Source organism: Uranotaenia lowii, chromosome 1, assembly GCF_029784155.1.
Source record: "Uranotaenia lowii strain MFRU-FL chromosome 1, ASM2978415v1, whole genome shotgun sequence".
NCBI lineage: Eukaryota > Metazoa > Arthropoda > Insecta > Diptera > Culicidae > Uranotaenia > Uranotaenia lowii.
Genome location: NC_073691.1, coordinates 153,377,944 through 153,396,450, shown reverse-complemented (window position 1 = coordinate 153,396,450; position 18,507 = coordinate 153,377,944). Strand labels below are relative to the sequence as shown.

At 40.8% G+C, this 18,507-nt stretch overlaps 2 protein-coding genes across 2 annotated transcripts in view; one reads left to right on the top strand and one right to left on the bottom strand.

Annotated features, from left to right (window-relative positions):
* Positions 1-18,507, top strand: part of LOC129740561 (uncharacterized) — a 545,556-nt gene that overhangs the window by 24,896 nt on the left and 502,153 nt on the right. The window lies entirely within an intron of this gene.
* LOC129740559 (alkaline phosphatase, tissue-nonspecific isozyme-like) lies at positions 4,496-15,319 on the bottom strand. The gene is made up of 3 exons (XM_055732265.1): positions 14,876-15,319; positions 14,137-14,818; positions 4,496-5,173 (listed from the first exon to the last, which is right to left on the bottom strand). The coding sequence occupies exons 1-3, from the start codon at positions 15,299-15,301 to the stop codon at positions 4,557-4,559; spliced, it is 1,725 nt and encodes a 574-aa protein (XP_055588240.1). The 5' UTR covers positions 15,302-15,319; the 3' UTR covers positions 4,496-4,556.

Below are 18,507 nucleotides of genomic sequence, written 5' to 3'. Positions count from 1 at the left end.
AAATATGGCATTATGAAGTTCATTTTACGCTCGAACGATTGATACATTGGAACAAATATTTTTTTCATAATTTTCCCATGTAAGGAACATTTTAAAGTGATGAAAAAAGATCTTAAAGTTACATTTTGTGAAATTTTTCAAACAAAGTTCAATTACTCAACAATTATTTTGTTAAATTTTTTTAAACGGCAAGCGTTGTTATTTTGCTCATTTTGGTACATTTTTCTAGAACATTTGATCTTCGTAAGACATTTCGGTTTCGAGATATAGCTAAGGAATCAAGTATCCCCAGGGATCAAGTATCCTCATTCTCCCCTAATGGTTGTCATTTTTCAACACAGTTGTCAAATTTTCCATAACGTTGTCAATTTTAGTTTTGCGGTTTTGTCGGTTTTTTTTTATTTTTAAATTTCTGCCGCTTGTCATATTATTGTTTTTTTGATTTTTTTATATTTTGGTCATAACATTGTCTTTCTATTATCAGATTTATCAAATTTTTCCCATATTTTCTTTAATTTATCACATTTATCACATTTGACATGTTTTTCTCATATTTTTGGACAGAGTTTCATAATTTGTTTTGTCATAATATTTCATTATTTTGCCATTTTTTCAGCTTCTGCTAATTGAGTCTTTTCTCCCTAAACCCATTTTAAGTAAGGTGGAAGCCTCCACATTTCGAATTTGAAAATGGTGTCAAAAATATATTTTCCGAAGCCCCCCTCAAGGTCCTGGCACCGTGCATTCATTTCCTTAAAATTATATTCATACCCCCCGGAATTTTCGGTTTTTTCGAATTTCAAACGAATTGTTTTTTGCGCGGTACTTATTCCCGCTCACAGTTATGATTCTGCGAACTAATTTGCAAACATTTTTTCGCGTGTGATCAACTTTTAAAACATCGACATTTTTTTTTCCAGTGTTGAATCACTTCGCAATTCGTTTTGTTTTTGAAGGCCGGCCGCAGTGGCCGCAGCTGCATTAATCTTATAGACAAACCTTTCTAGTTAAAGATTGACGTCTCTCAAAGTTATTATTTATCGGTTTTAGGAAATAAACATTCCTAAGATCATAAGAATCATAATAAATATTCGGATACAGGCAGTTCATTTAGAGATTCATTTAGAGATATTGGGACTGAGCGAAGTCCGTTGGCCTAACACTGGAGAACACAAGACACAGTCCGGGCAAGTACTGCTTTACTCTGGCATACGAGGAGAACATGCTACTCGGGAACGAGGAGTTGGTTTCCTGTTAAGCCCGCAGGCCCATGCGGCCCTCATAAGATGGGAACCGATAAACGAAAGAATAATCGTAGCCAGATTCAGAACACGGGTTAGAAACCTTACAATGGTCCAGTGTTATGCGCCAACTGACGTTGCCGATTTGCAGGAGAAAGAGCAGTTTTACAGTCAATTGAACAGCGTGGTTGAGAGAATTCCGAAGGGTGACATTCAAATCCACTTAGGCGACTTCAACGCAAAGATTGGCTCCGATAATCAGGACCTTGAGCGCATCATGGGGCGCCATGGCCTAGGACAGATGAGCGAAAACGGAGAGCTGTTTGTAGAATTTTGTGGCAACAACAACATGGTGATCGGTGGATCGCTCTTCCCCCATCGACCAGCACATAAGGTCACTTGGGTATCCCGAGATGGCCGAACAGAAAATCAAATTGACCACATCTGCATCAGCCGAAAATGGAGAAGGAGCCTTCTTGATGTCCGCAACAAGCGAAGCGCAGACATTGCATCTGACCATCACCTCGTCCTTGGCGAGATACGACTGAGAGTTGCGCGTGTCCAACGGCGCGAGGAGAAGGTCGGGTGTCGATACGACGTCCGCCGGTTGGAGAATCCAGAGGTGAAAAGGGCATACGTTGAACAGCTAGAATCCCGAGCCTCGGAGCTGCCGACAGACGGAACAGTCGAAGAACAGTGGTGTGGAATCAAGAATGCCTTTATCACGACGAGCCATGGTACTCTCGGTAAAGTTTGTGAAAGACGAAGTGAATGGATGTCGGATGAAACCTGGAGGATGATCGATGATCGGAGAAAGGCGAAAGTCGGAATTGAGCAGGCATGTACCGGGTCAGCCAAAGCAGCCGCCCGCTTACGATATGCGGAGCTGGAAAAGGCAGTTAAACGAGCTTGTAGACGAGACAATAGAGCCTGGACAAACTCCCTAGCCGAAGAGGGAGAAAGAGCCGCCGCCATTGGAGATATCCGATTATTATATGATATTTCTCGCCGCCTTAGTGGTGCAAGGACTAATGCAAGAATGCCGCTGAAAAACCGAGCAGGTCAGCTGCTGACAGATCGAACAGATCAGCTCAAGCGTTGGACTGAGCATTTTGATCAACTTTTCCGAGTTACAAATAGCAATGGCCAACAGAACCCGCAGCTCGAGGCGCCCACAGTAAGTCGCATTAATGGCGTCAACTCGGAAGCGCCCTCGCTGGCTGAAATAGAAGCGGCAATCAAGAACATGAAATCCAACAAAGCGCCTGGAATCGATTGCATTCCTGCTGAAATGCTCAAAGCCGACCCTGCCTTGTCAGCACAAATGTTGCACCGTCTTTTCGCTGACATTTGGGATACTGCAACATTCCCGGCCGACTGGATGCAGGGTATCCTCGTAAAGGTCCCAAAGAAAGGAGACCTAACAGAGTGCGGTAACTGGCGTGGCATAACTTTGATCTGTACAACCCTCAAAGTACTCTGCAAAGTGATCCTGAACAGGATCCAGGAGAAAATCGACGCTACACTCCGACGGCAACAAGCTGGATTCCGATCCGGACGATCATGTGTGGACCACATCACAACGCTACGAATAATACTGGAACAAATCAACGAATTCCAGGACTCTCTTCTGCTGGTGTTCGTTGATTTCGAAAAAGCATTTGACCGACTGAACCACGAAAACATCTGGGCTGCTCTTAGACGACGAGGGGTCCCAGAGAAACTAGTCCATCTCATCGAAGCACAGTACGAGGCATTTTCGTGCAAGGTCTTGCACGACGGTGTCTTGTCCGAACCAATCCCGGTAACTGCTGGAGTGAGACAAGGATGTATTTTGTCACCGCTGCTTTTTCTCATCGTAATGGATGAGATCTTGACTGGATCGATTGACTGTAGACCAAACCGAGGATTGCCGTGGAATCCTTCAACCATGGAGCAACTGAACGACCTTGACCTGGCAGACGATATTATTTTGCTCGCCCAAACACAACAAGACATGCAGAGCAAACTCGATGACCTCACCGAAAGCTCCAAGGCAGCAGGTCTCAAAATCAATGTCGGAAAGACCAAGTCGATGGAAATCAATACAGGAAATCGTTCCAATTTCGTGGTAGCTGGACAACAGGTTGAGACAGTGGAGTGGTTCCAGTATCTTGGTAGCCAGATTACGCCTGATGGTGGTACCAAGAAGGACATCGAAACCCGGATCAGAAAAGCCCGATTTGCGTTTGCGAGTCTCCGAAACATCTGGCGGTCACGCCAGATCTCTCTACGAACTAAGATCCGGATCTTCAACTCAAACGTCAAATCCGTATTGCTGTACGGGTGTGAGACTTGGTGCACATATGCGGTGACGACGCGAAAACTGCAAGTTTTTGTGAATCGGTGCCTGCGGAACATCATCCGCGCTTGGTGGCCTGGCAACTGGATCTCAAACGTTGAACTTCATCGCCGGTGTCATCAAAAGGCGCTAGAAATCGAGATTCGAGAACGTAAGTGGAGATGGATTGGGCACACGCTGCGAAGAGATGAAAACGAGATTTGCAGAGAGGCGCTTGACTGGAATCCAGATGGGCATCGAAGAAGAGGCAGGCCCAAAAGCTCGTGGCGGCGAAGTCTAGCCGCTGAAATCCGCACAGTTGACGAGAACCTTGGCTGGCAGCAAGTGAAGACGCTGGCTCCGGATCGCCAGCAGTGGAGATCTTTTATCTCAGCCCTATGCGCCGGTCAATCGGCGCTGGACCCTTAGGTAGGTAGGTAGGTAGGCAGTTCATTTTGAAAGATTCTCTCAGTCTCAGGAATCCAAGAATTAACGCGTTGCTTTCTCACCTTGACACAATTTTCTTACCTTCTTCAAAATTTTCATTCGAAAAGTCCCCCATGCGCCATTTTCTCAATAACTCTTTTTTATGCACATTGACGCTTTTCTATTCCTTACTATTTCTATCATGGCAGATTGAGAATCGATTCATTTTTTTTCCAAAAAAATGTGCTCGATATTGTTGCTGAATAGGTTCGACAAAAACAGCAGTGCTCGTTGGAAATTTAGGTAGTCGAATGCGAACCTAGAGATTTTCTCGAAAGTTTAACCTTCTGGGCCACCGGGACAGCAAATTTTCGATTCAATCGGTTTCGGTGACGAAAGTTTGGTTTTGTATCACAAACTTTTATCTAAAGGGGGAAAGAGGGAATGAAAGCTCTGAAAAAAACTTTTGGTCGACTTTATCCGTTTTTATTTTTTTTTTTGTCAATATGTTCCGTAAATTATTCCCACAAACTAGTTAAGCGAGAGATTTATTTTGATGGCAGAGTTTTTCAGAGGAAAACTTTTGCTTGAGCAACAACCAAAACCAGCGGTAAAACGATCCATCCCGGGGGAGTTTGGAGCATCAATCCTCCGGAATCGGTTAACCGGTCCAGGCACGCCTCGGAACGTCTCAATCCATCCGGTCCCAAACAGGATGCATACCAGAGGAGGTGCCCTATCAGATGTTGCTCGTATAGACCACTGAATAGATGAGCGTGAGGTCCCCGAGCGAAAACGGCCACATCATCGCCACCATGAGTTTCGTCCTCGTAGGGAACTGCACCCGGAAATCGGAAATCAGCTCTTTGGGAATCCATCAGGAATGGATTGTTTCGACCTCCGGTGGGTGGGTAATGGTCAAAGTAACTCATTCCGTTGGCATAGCTGAGGGTGAAGAATGGCATCCGGTCCAGACGGGAGAAATCTCCGGTAGCCAGGATGTTGTTCCCTCGAACCGGATATCCACCCATCGTCATTGTGTGAGAATGATCGGCCGTGACCAGAATCAGAGTGTCCCGGTCATTGGTTTGACGGGCAACGTATTGAACGGCTCGATGCAGCTCAACCGTTTCGTCCAGGGCTAGCCGTGCCAAGTTGTCGTGATGGGCGTGATCGATTCGGCCACCTGTAAGAATAAAGTTATGTGAAGGGTTAAGGATTCAATCTGAAACGGTTATTGATTGTTTGTCGTCTCGGTAATTTTTTTGAGGGAACTCCACAGAATGACCATCTATTGACTGCGAGCGTCCAATGTCACCTCCAACTTGTGTCAGGCTCTAATTCTAAGCCTAGAAACGGTCCAGTATAACTCTAAGCTAGTTCTCTAGAGAAATAACCAGGGTATTTGAATGCCGTCCAAGGAAGAAATGCAGCGTATCAAAATTTTGCTCGCGCATCGCGATAATCCGAGCTACTCGCACGCAAAGCTGGCAAAATCGCTAAATGTTGCAAAATCAACCGTTAAAAATATAATAAAAGTGTTTGGGGAACGTTTGTCAACAGCCAGGAAGTCTGGATCGGGGGGAAATCGAAAACCGAAAGCTGCTGAGACGTCAAAGAGAATTGCCGGTAGTTTCAAGCGAAACCCTAACCTCTCTCTCCGAGATGCCGCAAATAAGCTGGGTGTATCGTCTACAACCGTGCATCGAGCCGGACTATAGACTTACAAGAAGGTAGTGACTCCAAATTGCGATGATATACAAAATACGACGGCCAAAGCGCGATCCCGGAGGCTGTACACGACGATGCTGACGAAGTTTGACTGCGTGGTAATGGACGACGGAACCTACGTCAAAGCCGACTACAAGTAGCTTCCGGGACAGGAGTTTTATACGGCAAAAGGAAGGGGACAGGTAGCAGATATTTTAAAGCACATGAAACTGTCAAAGTTCGCGAAGAAATATCTGGTTTGGCAAGCCATCTGTACCTGTGGCTTGAAAAGCAGCATTTTCATAGCTTCCGGGACTGTTAACCAAGAAATTTACGTGAAAGAGTGTTTGAATAAACGTCTGCTGGCTTTCCTGAAGAAACACGGTTGTTCCGTACTGTTTTGGCCGGATTTGGCATCTTGCCATTGCGGCAAAAAGGCCATGGAGTGGTACGCCGCCAACAACGGGCAGGTGGTTCCCAAGGACAAGAACCCTCCCAACACGCCAGATCTCCGCCCAATTGAGAAATACTGGGCTATTGTCAAGCGGAACCTGAAGAAGACCAAAAAAACTGCTAAGGACGAGCAGGACGAGTTTAAGGCAAACTGGCTGTCTGCGGCGAAGAAGGTGGACAAGGTGGCAAAATCTGATGGCAGGAGTTAAGCGTAAGGCCCGGCAATTCGGATTTGGAAAAGCGGAAGCCTAACTGAATATTTTTCCTGAATTTTATACTAATTAAACTTGAAAATGAAATTTAATTTGATTTTTTAAATAAACGATTTCACCGATTTACACGCGTTTTCCCTTGATCACCCTTTATGTCATCCGATTCCGTGCATCATTTTCGATCTAAATTACACGATTTTTTCTTGATGTGTTATATTCCTTCTTTTCATCCACTTTGACTATTAGGACGTGGCCCGCGCCGTTTTTGTTAACATGAAAAGAGAGAGCAACATGAATTTATTTAGCCCATGTAATTATGTCATTTAAAAAAAAAAGTAAAACATGTTGTCTTGTCTGTGGAATCCCTGCTCTGGACCCTTTTGAGATATAAATACGTACTGCCGCATAACTGACATGATTGCTGACTAAATAGACTCTGCAAAGGTCAGTTGGGCTAGCGATTGCTCAACATTGTTGGTTGATTTTAACTCTCATATAGTCTGAATGGTGGAAGCGCAAAGACAACTCATATCAAGGTGCTACATTGACGGTCAAAAGGAAGGTGGGGCTTGTGATATGGGGATTTTTTTTATCTAATGTGTTTACGCCGGGTGAATTCAGATTTTCCCCATAATTGAAAATTGGGATAATTTTTACGACTTAAAAACACTTGTATTTTTTCAGATGTCTTACTTTTTTATTTTTCGAGTTAGATCTCGTGTGATTTTTTTTTGTAAATAAAATAAAACCATATTTCAACGCTACATAACTCAGTTATTTTTTGCAACGGAAACAATAAAAAAAAACATCAAAACGCATTGAAATTTTACCAGCTTTTCAAATACAAAATTTAAAAAAATCTACAATTATGAACAGTCATAACTATTTTGTTTTAAGTCCAATCGAGTTGCAGTCTTCATATGAAATGTTAGTCTTGATTGAAATTTTAATAAAATTAACATAATTAAATAAGCAATCGATAGGTAAAGAAAAAAAAATTGATGAAAAACCAGTTTTTATGCTTCTTCAGAACACAATGTCTCAGAATCACTTTCACACTTGAGATTCAGTGCAACCCTTTTCCGTTGTAAGATTCAGTTCAAATTTGATTCCTTCAAACCATCCAAGTCTTTTTTTGCAAGTGTTTTGATTTTAACGTAGGTATTTATTAAAACAAATTTTATAAATTAAATAAAAGTATCCTAAATTGTGATTTTTATTAAGAATCAAATCGTGAATAGCTCTTAACACGATGATACAAACAACACGCTTTGTTCAGCTAAGTTTAAGTGCACAATAATCCACACAAAAATATTTTACACTACGTACGCATTTTGGTCAGTTCAATAAATATTTTTTGGACCAAAAAAAATTTTTTTTTCTTAAAAACAGCTTGGTTATTTTCAATTTTGATACTAATTTGGTCCATTTTTCATTTTTTTCGTGTAGTGTTTAACCCAAACAAAATTAAATAAATAATATATATATATATACTAGCTGACCCGTTGTGCTTTGCTACACCTTCCAGAAATAAATGTAATTTGTAAAAACTTATTCAAATTTAGATTTAAGAGAGCATTTTTTTAAATCAAACCTCATCATACTTCAGAACCAACAACTTTGAAATGAGAGCTGCAGCTGCGGTTCTGAATTGCAATTCAAAGATGGTATATATTATTTACTGAAACTTGATCTCTGAACTCGTTTTTCAAGATCTGAAATTTGTACTCTGTACACAAAAAAACCTTTTTGAATATGGTCCCTTCTTTGAAAAGCTCTTTATCTTAAATTTACATGGGAGCTCTCCCATCTTTTTCAATTTTGTCCCCCACTGCTTGAAGAAGGTAGGCAAATTTAACCGGCTCGATACCCAAACAGCACTTATCATGGTAATGAAAAATATATTAAATTAGTTATGTATTAAATACAGTGCAAATTTCTTTTTTTCTAAATAAATTTACTACGGTAAACATATAAATAATTAAAAAAATATCAGTTGCATCACTAAATAAGTTCTCAGCTTTTTTTTTTATTTTCTCTTTGAAAGTCAAATATTCAAAAATGTTGGCAAAACAAATTTCTAAGTTTACATTTGTTCCGTTTATTGGGGCAAGTGTCAATGCAAAGCTTATTTACAGATGCGTCAGAGTAATGGCTTTAAAATGGATTTAATACGAATTCCTGTTTTTTGTTCTATCAAGTTTCACTGATATATCTGCAGTATTCCTGCAATATAAATTTATGTTTGTTACTCCACTTTTAACGAATGCTGTTCAAAGGGAATGATCTTCATTTACAAAGACATTTAAGAATTTTCAATATCCGCTGCAGTTTCATAATTCGGAATATCCCTTCTGTTCTTTCCAACATATTGAGTCATTTTGAAGATTAATTTCTTAAAAGTTCGACGTTTGCCCTTGCCCCACCGTGTAAGTTGACAGGAGGGAATATTGTTTTTAACACTTTAAGGGTAAACTAAAAATTTCTCTTAAAAATTTTGCGTCCAGTTGAATATCAGTTCTAAAATCTCGCTTTTCAAAAACGAAGCGGATCAAAAGTCTCTTTTATGCAGCCATGTAACACAAAAACACTTTTCATGTTAAGTACGTACTTGAATTGGTATGTAAGAAAAAAGTACGATGGTTTTTTTCAGAATTATTTAAAATAAAAAGCTCCCATTTTCATTTCTAAATTCGTTTCAGTTGTGTATTTGGGCCGAAGTAACAATTTTAGAAGAAAACAATATTTTTATTTTTTTTAACAGAAAAAGTTGAACGTTTGAACATGTTCTAATGTTCCTTGAATGAAAAGTCGAATGCTACATACATTAACACGAACTAAATATGGAAGTATTTTTGCAAATCTTTCAATTGGTTTTGATTCGATTGATAAAATACCAATCCGTGTCACATCTAGGTGTCATTTATTACCACGTGCTGTGTACAAATCAAATAAGCAAGAAAAAACACATCTGGGTTGCATATCGCCCCACGTGTTTGAGAAACAGGCGTCTTATTGTTAAATTTTCTATCAATCAATAAACAGTGTGCTTTGGTTACTATCCTCTTGCGACGACGTTTGCTCGCCCATGGAGACGAAAAACAAACCCCTCAAAGAAAATATGCTTGGTTGAGAAATACGCGCCAAAATATTCCTACTGATCAGTATGCTATGCCTGGGTTACTTTCCGTTTGCGACGTTGGCTGGCGACGCCTCGATCATAGAGACGAAAAACAAACCGCCCAAAGGAAAAAAAATCTCAAGAAAATGGATGTCATGTCATGACTTTAATTTGTTTCGAAAAACTACAAATTTTGTATGAAAGCCTCTCCTTCCTTAAGTCGGATGGAGTTTTGACTATTACAGAAACCATCCCCGGCCTCAAAAACCCTCAGATGCCAATTTTGACAATGATCGGTTCAGTAGTTTCCGAGTCTATAGGGAACAGACAGACAGACAAACATTCATTTTTATATATATAGATAAATTTTGTGAAAATTTTTGAACCCAGAATTTATATAAAATCAAATCTTTTGAAAGTGGACTTTTTTTAAAGATCGCCCTTGCGGAACCGCTAAACATGTTTTATTTAGTCGGCCCATATAAAAGTTTGTTCTCCACATCCTTATTTATCATTTGAAGGGTGAGCCCTCAGATTCTCAGAAGTTATGCAATTTGGGACACCCTAGTAAAGCATGGATCACTACAAATCTGGACGCATTAAAAAGGGTCTATCTCGGAGCTATGTAAACGAAATAAAAATGATTTGTAATCAAAATGTAGGGTTTTTATTGCACTTCAAAGAAAAATAAGAACATGTTGTTTTGATGGAATTTCGAACTTTTTGTCGAGAACCACTCATCATAGTTTGGACACCCTATTCACTGCCCTCAGCAGCCATTTTGTTCCACAATCTCGTTATCACTGTTGCATGTAGTGGCTATCTCTTAGCTGTAGTGGCAGCTTGCCAAATCTGGCGAAAACTTTACTGGTCCTTTGTGAGATCTAATGTACGAAAAAAATAAGGTTTTTTAAGGCACTCCTCCTTGTACATTTCGGAGTTCATGGTCTTGTTTTCCACAAAAACCGGGGTTTTTCGTCCGCAGCTGCAAATACCTTTCCAGATCAAACACATCCTTGCCAACTTATCGGGGCGGGGACATCACCCCGATCAGTGGCTTTGTAAAATTTTTGGCCAGGAAGCCGCCCAAAATCAGATTTCACAATTTTCGAACCAGACCACGTCGGGTTTTTGACGTGGGTGTCCAAATTAATTTTCGCCTCGCGGCTTCCATTACGTGTAACTTTATTGGAACAGAAGAATCGTTATGAAATTTTCAGCACTGCTAAAGGAAACATTTCCAAACAAAATACTGTCAAAACATTCTCGATCCGACAACCAGGGCGCTATGGTATAATAAACAGTGCGTCCAGATTTTGGATGATCCATGCTTTATGCAGGTAGCGCGCAATTCTAACAAAATGGGAACAAAATTACTTATCAATGCAGGTAAAACACTATTTTTTCGTGTTTTGTAGAGTATTTGCAGCTGTTGGAAATGCAGGTTTCAGTGGTGGAATAGAGTTATCCTTGTTCATGTTTCGTCTGTGAGGTCAGTATAATACAACTATATTAAATAGCGATAGCTAATTATCACTTCCCACTTCTTTCCCTAACCGCGAAAGTACTCATTTCTCAATGAGTACTTTGAAATTCATTCTCAGAATATCTGGCAACACTGTTGTGTTTCCATGAACCCAATTTGAGTAGTCTCGCCTAACCGTGTGATTGTGTAAACATTTGTACCGCGTTTATCATCATCATTGTTCTCGATTGCGAATTGAACAACATGCAAGACGAACCAAAACAAACAATGTTTTGATTCTGCTGCAATCGGCAGCAATGTGGATCCGCCCAAACCGTAAGTATCAACAACTCCCCTCAATTCGCAGATTGAGAATGCTGAACAGCTTCGCGTGCCTCACCCTTGGTTACACCTTCGTGAACGCATCAGCTGGCTGATCCTCAGTAGAGATGTGTCTCACCGCTTTTTACGATCTCCGTGATGAATGCATACTTCACGTCGAGATGCTTCATCCGCCGATGAGTCCGCGCCTCTTCCAGATACTGGATGCAAGGGATGTTGTCCTCCATTAACGTGAAAGAAGTGCTAACCACACCCAATTCACAGAGGAAGTTTGTTAACCCAAACCTTCCTTGACCGCATGGCAAAGGGCTCCTATCTCAGCTTCGGTTGACGACAGACTGACCGTCTGCTGACGTTTCGTTGACCACGAAATCAGATTCTCGAAGATCATGTATTCATATCCCGATACAGATCTTCGATCATTGGAATCGTTAGCGAAATCTGCGTTCACATATCCAATTAGTAAATCCGGGTTCCCGTTTCTGCGGAATACCAACGCCGTATCGGTCGTACCTCGAAGGTACCGCAGAACACGCTTCAGGCCTTGCCAGTGCCTATCTGCCGGGCTGGCCTGGTATTTGCTAAGTGCGCCAACCGCCGCACAGATATTCTGATGACTGCAAACAACTGATCAAATCGTTGAACGGCTGCTCGATGATAACCTCACCATTGTTCAACTGAGTCCATCGAACATTCGTGTCAGAGACAGAATGGGTTTCCTGTAACCTGGGATAAGCTAACCGCTTCCCAAATCTTGCTCACATCCGGGGCTGCGTATAGTTGCTTAATGCGCTAACAGCAGCACTGAAGTATGGCCTCGAAAACTGCAAACAACCGATCAAATCGTTGAACGGCTGCTCAGTGACAACCTTACTACGTCCAGACTGAGTTTCGTTGTTTTTATCATGGCTGCCATTCCCTTGTCGATGGTGGTTTTCCGGCAAAAGCAGTCTCTTTGGCCCTTGAGCTTGCTGACGATTCGAAGTTGCTTTTTCTCATCATGAACGGCTACGTTAGCCACGTAGCGTTCATGAGCTTCTCCTGTTCGCTGACTGCGTCCCTGGGCCAGTTCGGGATTGACGAAATCTTGATCATCATCGCCATCTTCGTCGTTGCTACCGTTGAAGTCGTTTTCGTTTCCTACGCTGACGGGCACCAGAATCGCGAATCTTGCGTTGACTGTGGTGGCTGATATCCTCAGCATGCGATCGTACAACATATCTTGAGTGTTGTGTTCTGGTAATCCCAGAAAAGCATTCTCTTGTGGCCAACAAAGCCCTCTCTCGGTGGCTCAGAGAATTAGCCAGACTTCGATCGACAGAACTCATCCAAAATACCTCAGAGATCAAGAGGTGGATGAATTCGCTAGCGACTAACCACCGCCCGAACCTCCTCCTCCGAAGCACCCGAAGCAGCTTCCATCCATCGAAGACATGCTCGCGCATACTATACGCAGCACAGCTACAAAGCATGAGAAAGATCTTCTCGACTCCAACTCTTTGATCGCTACAAAAAGCGGGAAGGCAAAGTTCAGCAAAAAACGTCCAATCTGACTCTGTGTTTCTAAAGTTTCTGGCAACTAACCGTCGCCGAAAATACCTGCTCCTAAGCCACAGAAAAATAAAGCTGTAGGCTTGGATAAGCTCATCCGTGCTGACTACAGCATAGCTCCACATCACGAGAGTAACCCTCTCGAACAGCTTCTTCCAATCTCCAATCCTGGCTAATACTCCATCTGGAGTCCTCCTCCCGGCCGTCGGAAATAAAACCAAGCTGCTAACCGCAGCGCGGCTCGTGTCGGCATCGAAAGTAACCCTCTCGGAACCCGACTTCCTGGCCTCGAACTCCAGTGACTCCTCTGGCTCGTGGCTGGCCCCTCGACCTGGCTGGTCCTTCTGCACTGGTCGCTGATGAACTTACTAACCGCAAGTATTGAGAGTACCCCTCTCACTAACTCTTTGTTCCTTAATCCGGACGTATCTGGGCCCATAACCTGTTGGGAACGCATGTTTCAGTGGTGGAATAGAGTTATCTTTATTCATGTTTCGTCTGTTAGGTCATTAGAATACAACTATATTAATGAGCGATAGCTAATTGTCACTTTCCACTTCTTATAATCCCTAACCGGGAAAGTACTCATTTCTCAATGAGTACTTTGGTATTCCTACCCAGAATATCTAGCAACACTGTTGTGTTACCACGAACCCAATTTGAGTAGTCTTGTCTAACCGTGTGATGATGTAAACATTTGTACTGCGTTTATCATCATCACCTGTCATCATCAATCATTGATCTATTGTTCTCGATTGCGAATTGAACAACAAGCAAGAGGAACCAAAACAAACAATGTTTTGATTCTGCTGCAATCGGCAGCCATGTGGATCCGCCGAAATCGTAAGTATCAACAGCAGCAAAACTGACTTCATGTTTCACCTAATAATCTGTATTTGTATCTGTATCAGCAACAATAGTTTCCGTAAAGATCCAAAAATTAGATACCCTATCAAGAACTTCCACTGCTCAAGAAAGTCTTCATACCGAAGACAGCGAAATCTATAAACACAGGCCAGCTCGATGTATAAAAGATTGATGACGAAACCAGCAAATAATGCCCTCCCATCAAATGACCTATTCACAAGGAGCCGTTACGCCTAATGATTTCTATCTCGACAGCTATGACAACAAAACAGTCATAGGAGAAAGATGGTAGATGTACGAATACCGACCCTCGACAACACGTCGTTTGAAGATGTGGACCGTTTTGAAGTTGGAGATTGGCAAATTATCGTAAAGGTTGGACTGAGGTCATTCATGGAGCTGATGGGTGTATTCGGAAAGCTACATACCTTCAATGATCAGTACATATCCCCTGACGTTTTTGGAAACCATTTTCAATGCTTTCGAAGTCATCTCCTCCAAGGTCGGTTCTTCAACGGAATTATCCATCCTGTAGCTCATGTGATTCGCCGAAAACAGACCGAACAGCCGATCGACTTGGCTCTCATCAACCTGATCCAACGTTTGACGATTGTGCACGAAACTTCTATTTTCCTCCCGTAGATTTCCCATCGCTAACCACTCGTTTACCAGGAATCTGTTATCTCGTCGTCTTCCGAAACCTCCGTCCATTGTTTGCACCCCGGTAGGATAGAAATGCCTGGAACCGCCTCCTAATGCTACCGTAAGGTTCCGTCCAATTTCTCCGTGAATCAATTGGGCAGCGATATCCACACAACCCGAAGGAGTCTCTTCATCGTCTTCCCAATAACGAGCCCCGGATACGGCATAGGCCACGGCCGGCGTTGCATGGGTGATTCGAGTATTCGTGACGATTCCAGTCGAGCGGCCATCTTGCTGGGCATACTTCAAAATTGAGGTTAGGCGGTTTTCCGGTTCCAGGCTACGTTGACAGTTCATGAGCGGAACTTGGCCACTGACGGCGATGGTTCCGTAGTTATTCTTGACTCCGGTCAAGATGGCAGCAGCCGTGCAGCCCGAGTCCGACACTTGGTAGTTGATGCAATATGTCTACAAGTAGAAGGAACAATCGATGAAAGTTTTAAAAACAAATATTTTTCAGCTCACCTTAGCCAACCCGGTGTAAGGGAACTTCTCGAAGGACAGCTCCATAGCTTCACCTCCCATGTAGACCCGAGTAGCCGACTGCGTAGTGATAGACATTCCATCACCAATGAAGATGATCACATTTTTAGCCACATTCAAATTCAGGTGATTTTTTCCGCTGATTTGATCACCCAACAATCGTTGACCACTATCGATCCAGAATTGTTGATCCAACTCTTCGACCGGACCCATCGGAGGAATCCATTCCGGATCATCCATCGGATGCGTTGGGTACGGAGTAGGTGCTGGCGTCAGGGGAGGATCCACTCTAGGGCCACTTTCAACGATTCTGGGGGCTGCATCGATAAAGGAGCATCTCAGTAATAAAATTAAACCAAACACAGCCAGGGGATGCATTTTTCCTATTTTATCCGCATTCGGGGGCATCCAATTACAAATTGAAATAACAAACCTACCGATGTCAGTGCGATTTCATTCATTAATTGATAACGACGCTTCAGCTGAATGCAATCGATAGATAAACCAACAGCGGAAGCCCCAATTTGACCCAATGTGCATTGTTGCCGGGCCTCTAATGGATAAACGTGACTGATAACGAAAGTTTAATTAGCTTTTAATCCACACCCAACAAAGCTATCGGTTTGAAAAATCGAGATATCATCGATTGATATCGGTGCTGGTGACCTTTAAAAATATCGAAATTTTATTCTACATTTTGATTCAAATTTTAAACTTTTAACTGTTCTCCGAATGCTGAGTTTGAATTTCGATTCACACTTATTGGAAACATGAATTTTTCTGTGGCTGCCACTCTCGTAAATCATGCATAATAAAAATAATCTTAAAGTTGAAAAATGATCGAAATGACAGTAACTGACATCAAATGACAAACATCCATAGAAATTGACAGTTTATAACAAATAATAACAACACATGACAAGAAATGTCGAACAAATAACTGAATAAAAATGACGAAAAACACATCATACGAAAAAATTGGCAACAAATGACTAAAATGACAAACATTACCAAAATGACAAAAAAGACAAAAAAGACAAAAAAGACAAAAAAGACAAAAAAGACAAAAAAGACAAAAAAGACAAAAAAGACAAAAAAGCCAAAAAAGACAAAAAAGACAAAAAAGACAAAAAAGACAAAAAAGACAAAAAAGACAAAAAAGACAAAAAAGACAAAAAAGACAAAAAAGACAAAAAAGACAAAAAAGACAAAAAAGACAAAAAAGACAAAAAAGACAAAAAAGACAAAAAAGACAAAAAAGACAAAAAAGACAAAAAAGACAAAAAAGACAAAAAAGACAAAAAAGACAAAAAAGACAAAAAAGGCAAAAAAGACAAAAAAGACAAAAAAGACAAAAAAGACAAAAAAGACAAAAAAGACAAAAAAGACAAAAAAGACAAAAAAGACAAAAAAGACAAAAAAGACAAAAAAGACAAAAAAAGACAAAAAAGACAAAAAAGACAAAAAAGACAAAAAAGACAAAAAAGACAAAAAAGACAAAAAAGACAAAAAAGACAAAAAAGACAAAAAAGACAAAAAAGACAAAAAAGACAAAAAAGACAAAAAAGACAAAAAAGACAAAAAAGACAAAAAAGACAAAAAAGACAAAAAAGACAAAAAAGACAAAAAAGACAAAAAAGACAAAAAAGACTAAAAAGACAAAAAAGACAAAAAAGACAAAAAAGACAAAAAAGACAAAAAAGACAAAAAAGACAAAAAAGACAAAAAAGACAAAAAAGACAAAAAAGACAAAAAAGACAAAAAAGACAAAAAAGACAAAAAAGACAAAAAAGACAAAAAAGACAAAAAAGACAAAAAAGACAAAAAAGACAAAAAAGACAAAAAAGACAAAAAAGACAAAAAAGACAAAAAAGACAAAAAAGACAAAAAAGACAAAAAAGACAAAAAAGACAAAAAAGACAAAAAAGACAAAAAAGACAAAAAAGACAAAAAAGACAAAAAAGACAAAAAAGACAAAAAAGACAAAAAATACAAAAAAGACAAAAAAGACAAAAAAGACAAAAAAGACAAAAAAGACAAAAAAGACAAAAAAGACAAAAAAGACAAAAAAGACAAAAAAGACAAAAAAGACAAAAAAGACAAAAAAGGCAAAAAAGACAAAAAAGACAAAAAAGACAAAAAAGACAAAAAAGACAAAAAAGACAAAAAAGACAAAAAAGGATTTAAACTACCCTTGATCTTCTTCTCCAAACTGCCTTAAATCAACCTAATTTAAATTTAGAAATTTAGTTTCCTTCTTTTAATATTGATTTGTTATAACTTACAATGATTGTGTCTATTATGCATTAAGAAAACTGTCAAACTGTGTCAAACTTTGAACGCTGAGGAACTTAAAGTGCATTATCCTTTTCTAACTGAAGTACCAGTTCAATCCTTCTCTGGAGAAAGGCCTGGACTTCTCATCGGACTGAATAATTTGGATGTGATGGCCCCCCTGGAGACTAGACTAGGAAACGTCGGTGACCCTATTGCAGTGCGGTCCAAATTAGGTTGGTCGATTTACGGCCCAATCGGGGAAGCGATAACATATTCGACTAGTGGTTATGTAGGAATCCATGTGGAACCTACTAACCAGGAAATACATGATTTACTTAAATTGTATTATTCTGTAGATGAGTCTGTTGAGTCAATATCAACTGAATCAAAGGAAGACCAGAGAGCGCGTCGTATATTGGAAACGACCACGATGAGAATCGGTGACCGTTTCGGAACCGGGCTTCTGTGGAATACAGATAGCCCCTGGTTTCCAAATAGCTACGGTATGGCATTTGGTCGCATGCAGGAACTCGAACGGCGACTAATAAATAAGCCTCAACTGTACGGAAATGTTTGTTCACAAATCGAACAATACTTACAAAAGGGCTATGCTCACATAGCGACAGCTGAAGAACTGTCGGAAACCAACTCCCACCTAACGTGGTACTTGCCGCTGAATGTGGTTTTGAATAAAAATAAGCCCGATAAAGTTCGTTTAGTTTGGGATGCGGCAGCCTCGGTTAAAGGGGTTTCACTGAATTCTCAACTATTGAAAGGTCCAGATATGACGGTGTCCTTGCCGGCTGTCATCAATCGTTTCCGGGAGCGCCGAGTCGCCTTTGGAGCCGACCTTAAGGAGATGTATCATCAAATCCGAATAAGGACAGAAGATAGGCAAGTACAAAGGTTTCTTTTCCGCGCAGATCGCTCCAAGCCTCCCACAACTTATGTCATGGACGTAGCCACCTTTGGCGCAACATGCTCCCCGTGTTCGGCTCAATATGTAAAGAACCTTAACGCTAGTGAATTCGCGACAGAGTACCCCAAGGCATCGGCTGCAATTGTAAATAATCATTATGTTGACGATTATTTTGACAGCGTAGACACTGTAGAACAAGCGATTGAATTAGCCACTCAGGTACGATACATTCATATCAAGGGCGGGTTTGAGATTCGGAACTGGGTCTCAAATTCAAGAGAATTGCTTATTAAAATAGGTGAGCCTAATGCGATCCAAAGTATTCAAATCAGCCGAAACAAAGAGACCAACAATGAACGAGTCTTAGGAATTATCTGGAACCAGCAAGATGATATGTTTTCTTTTTCCACTACTCATA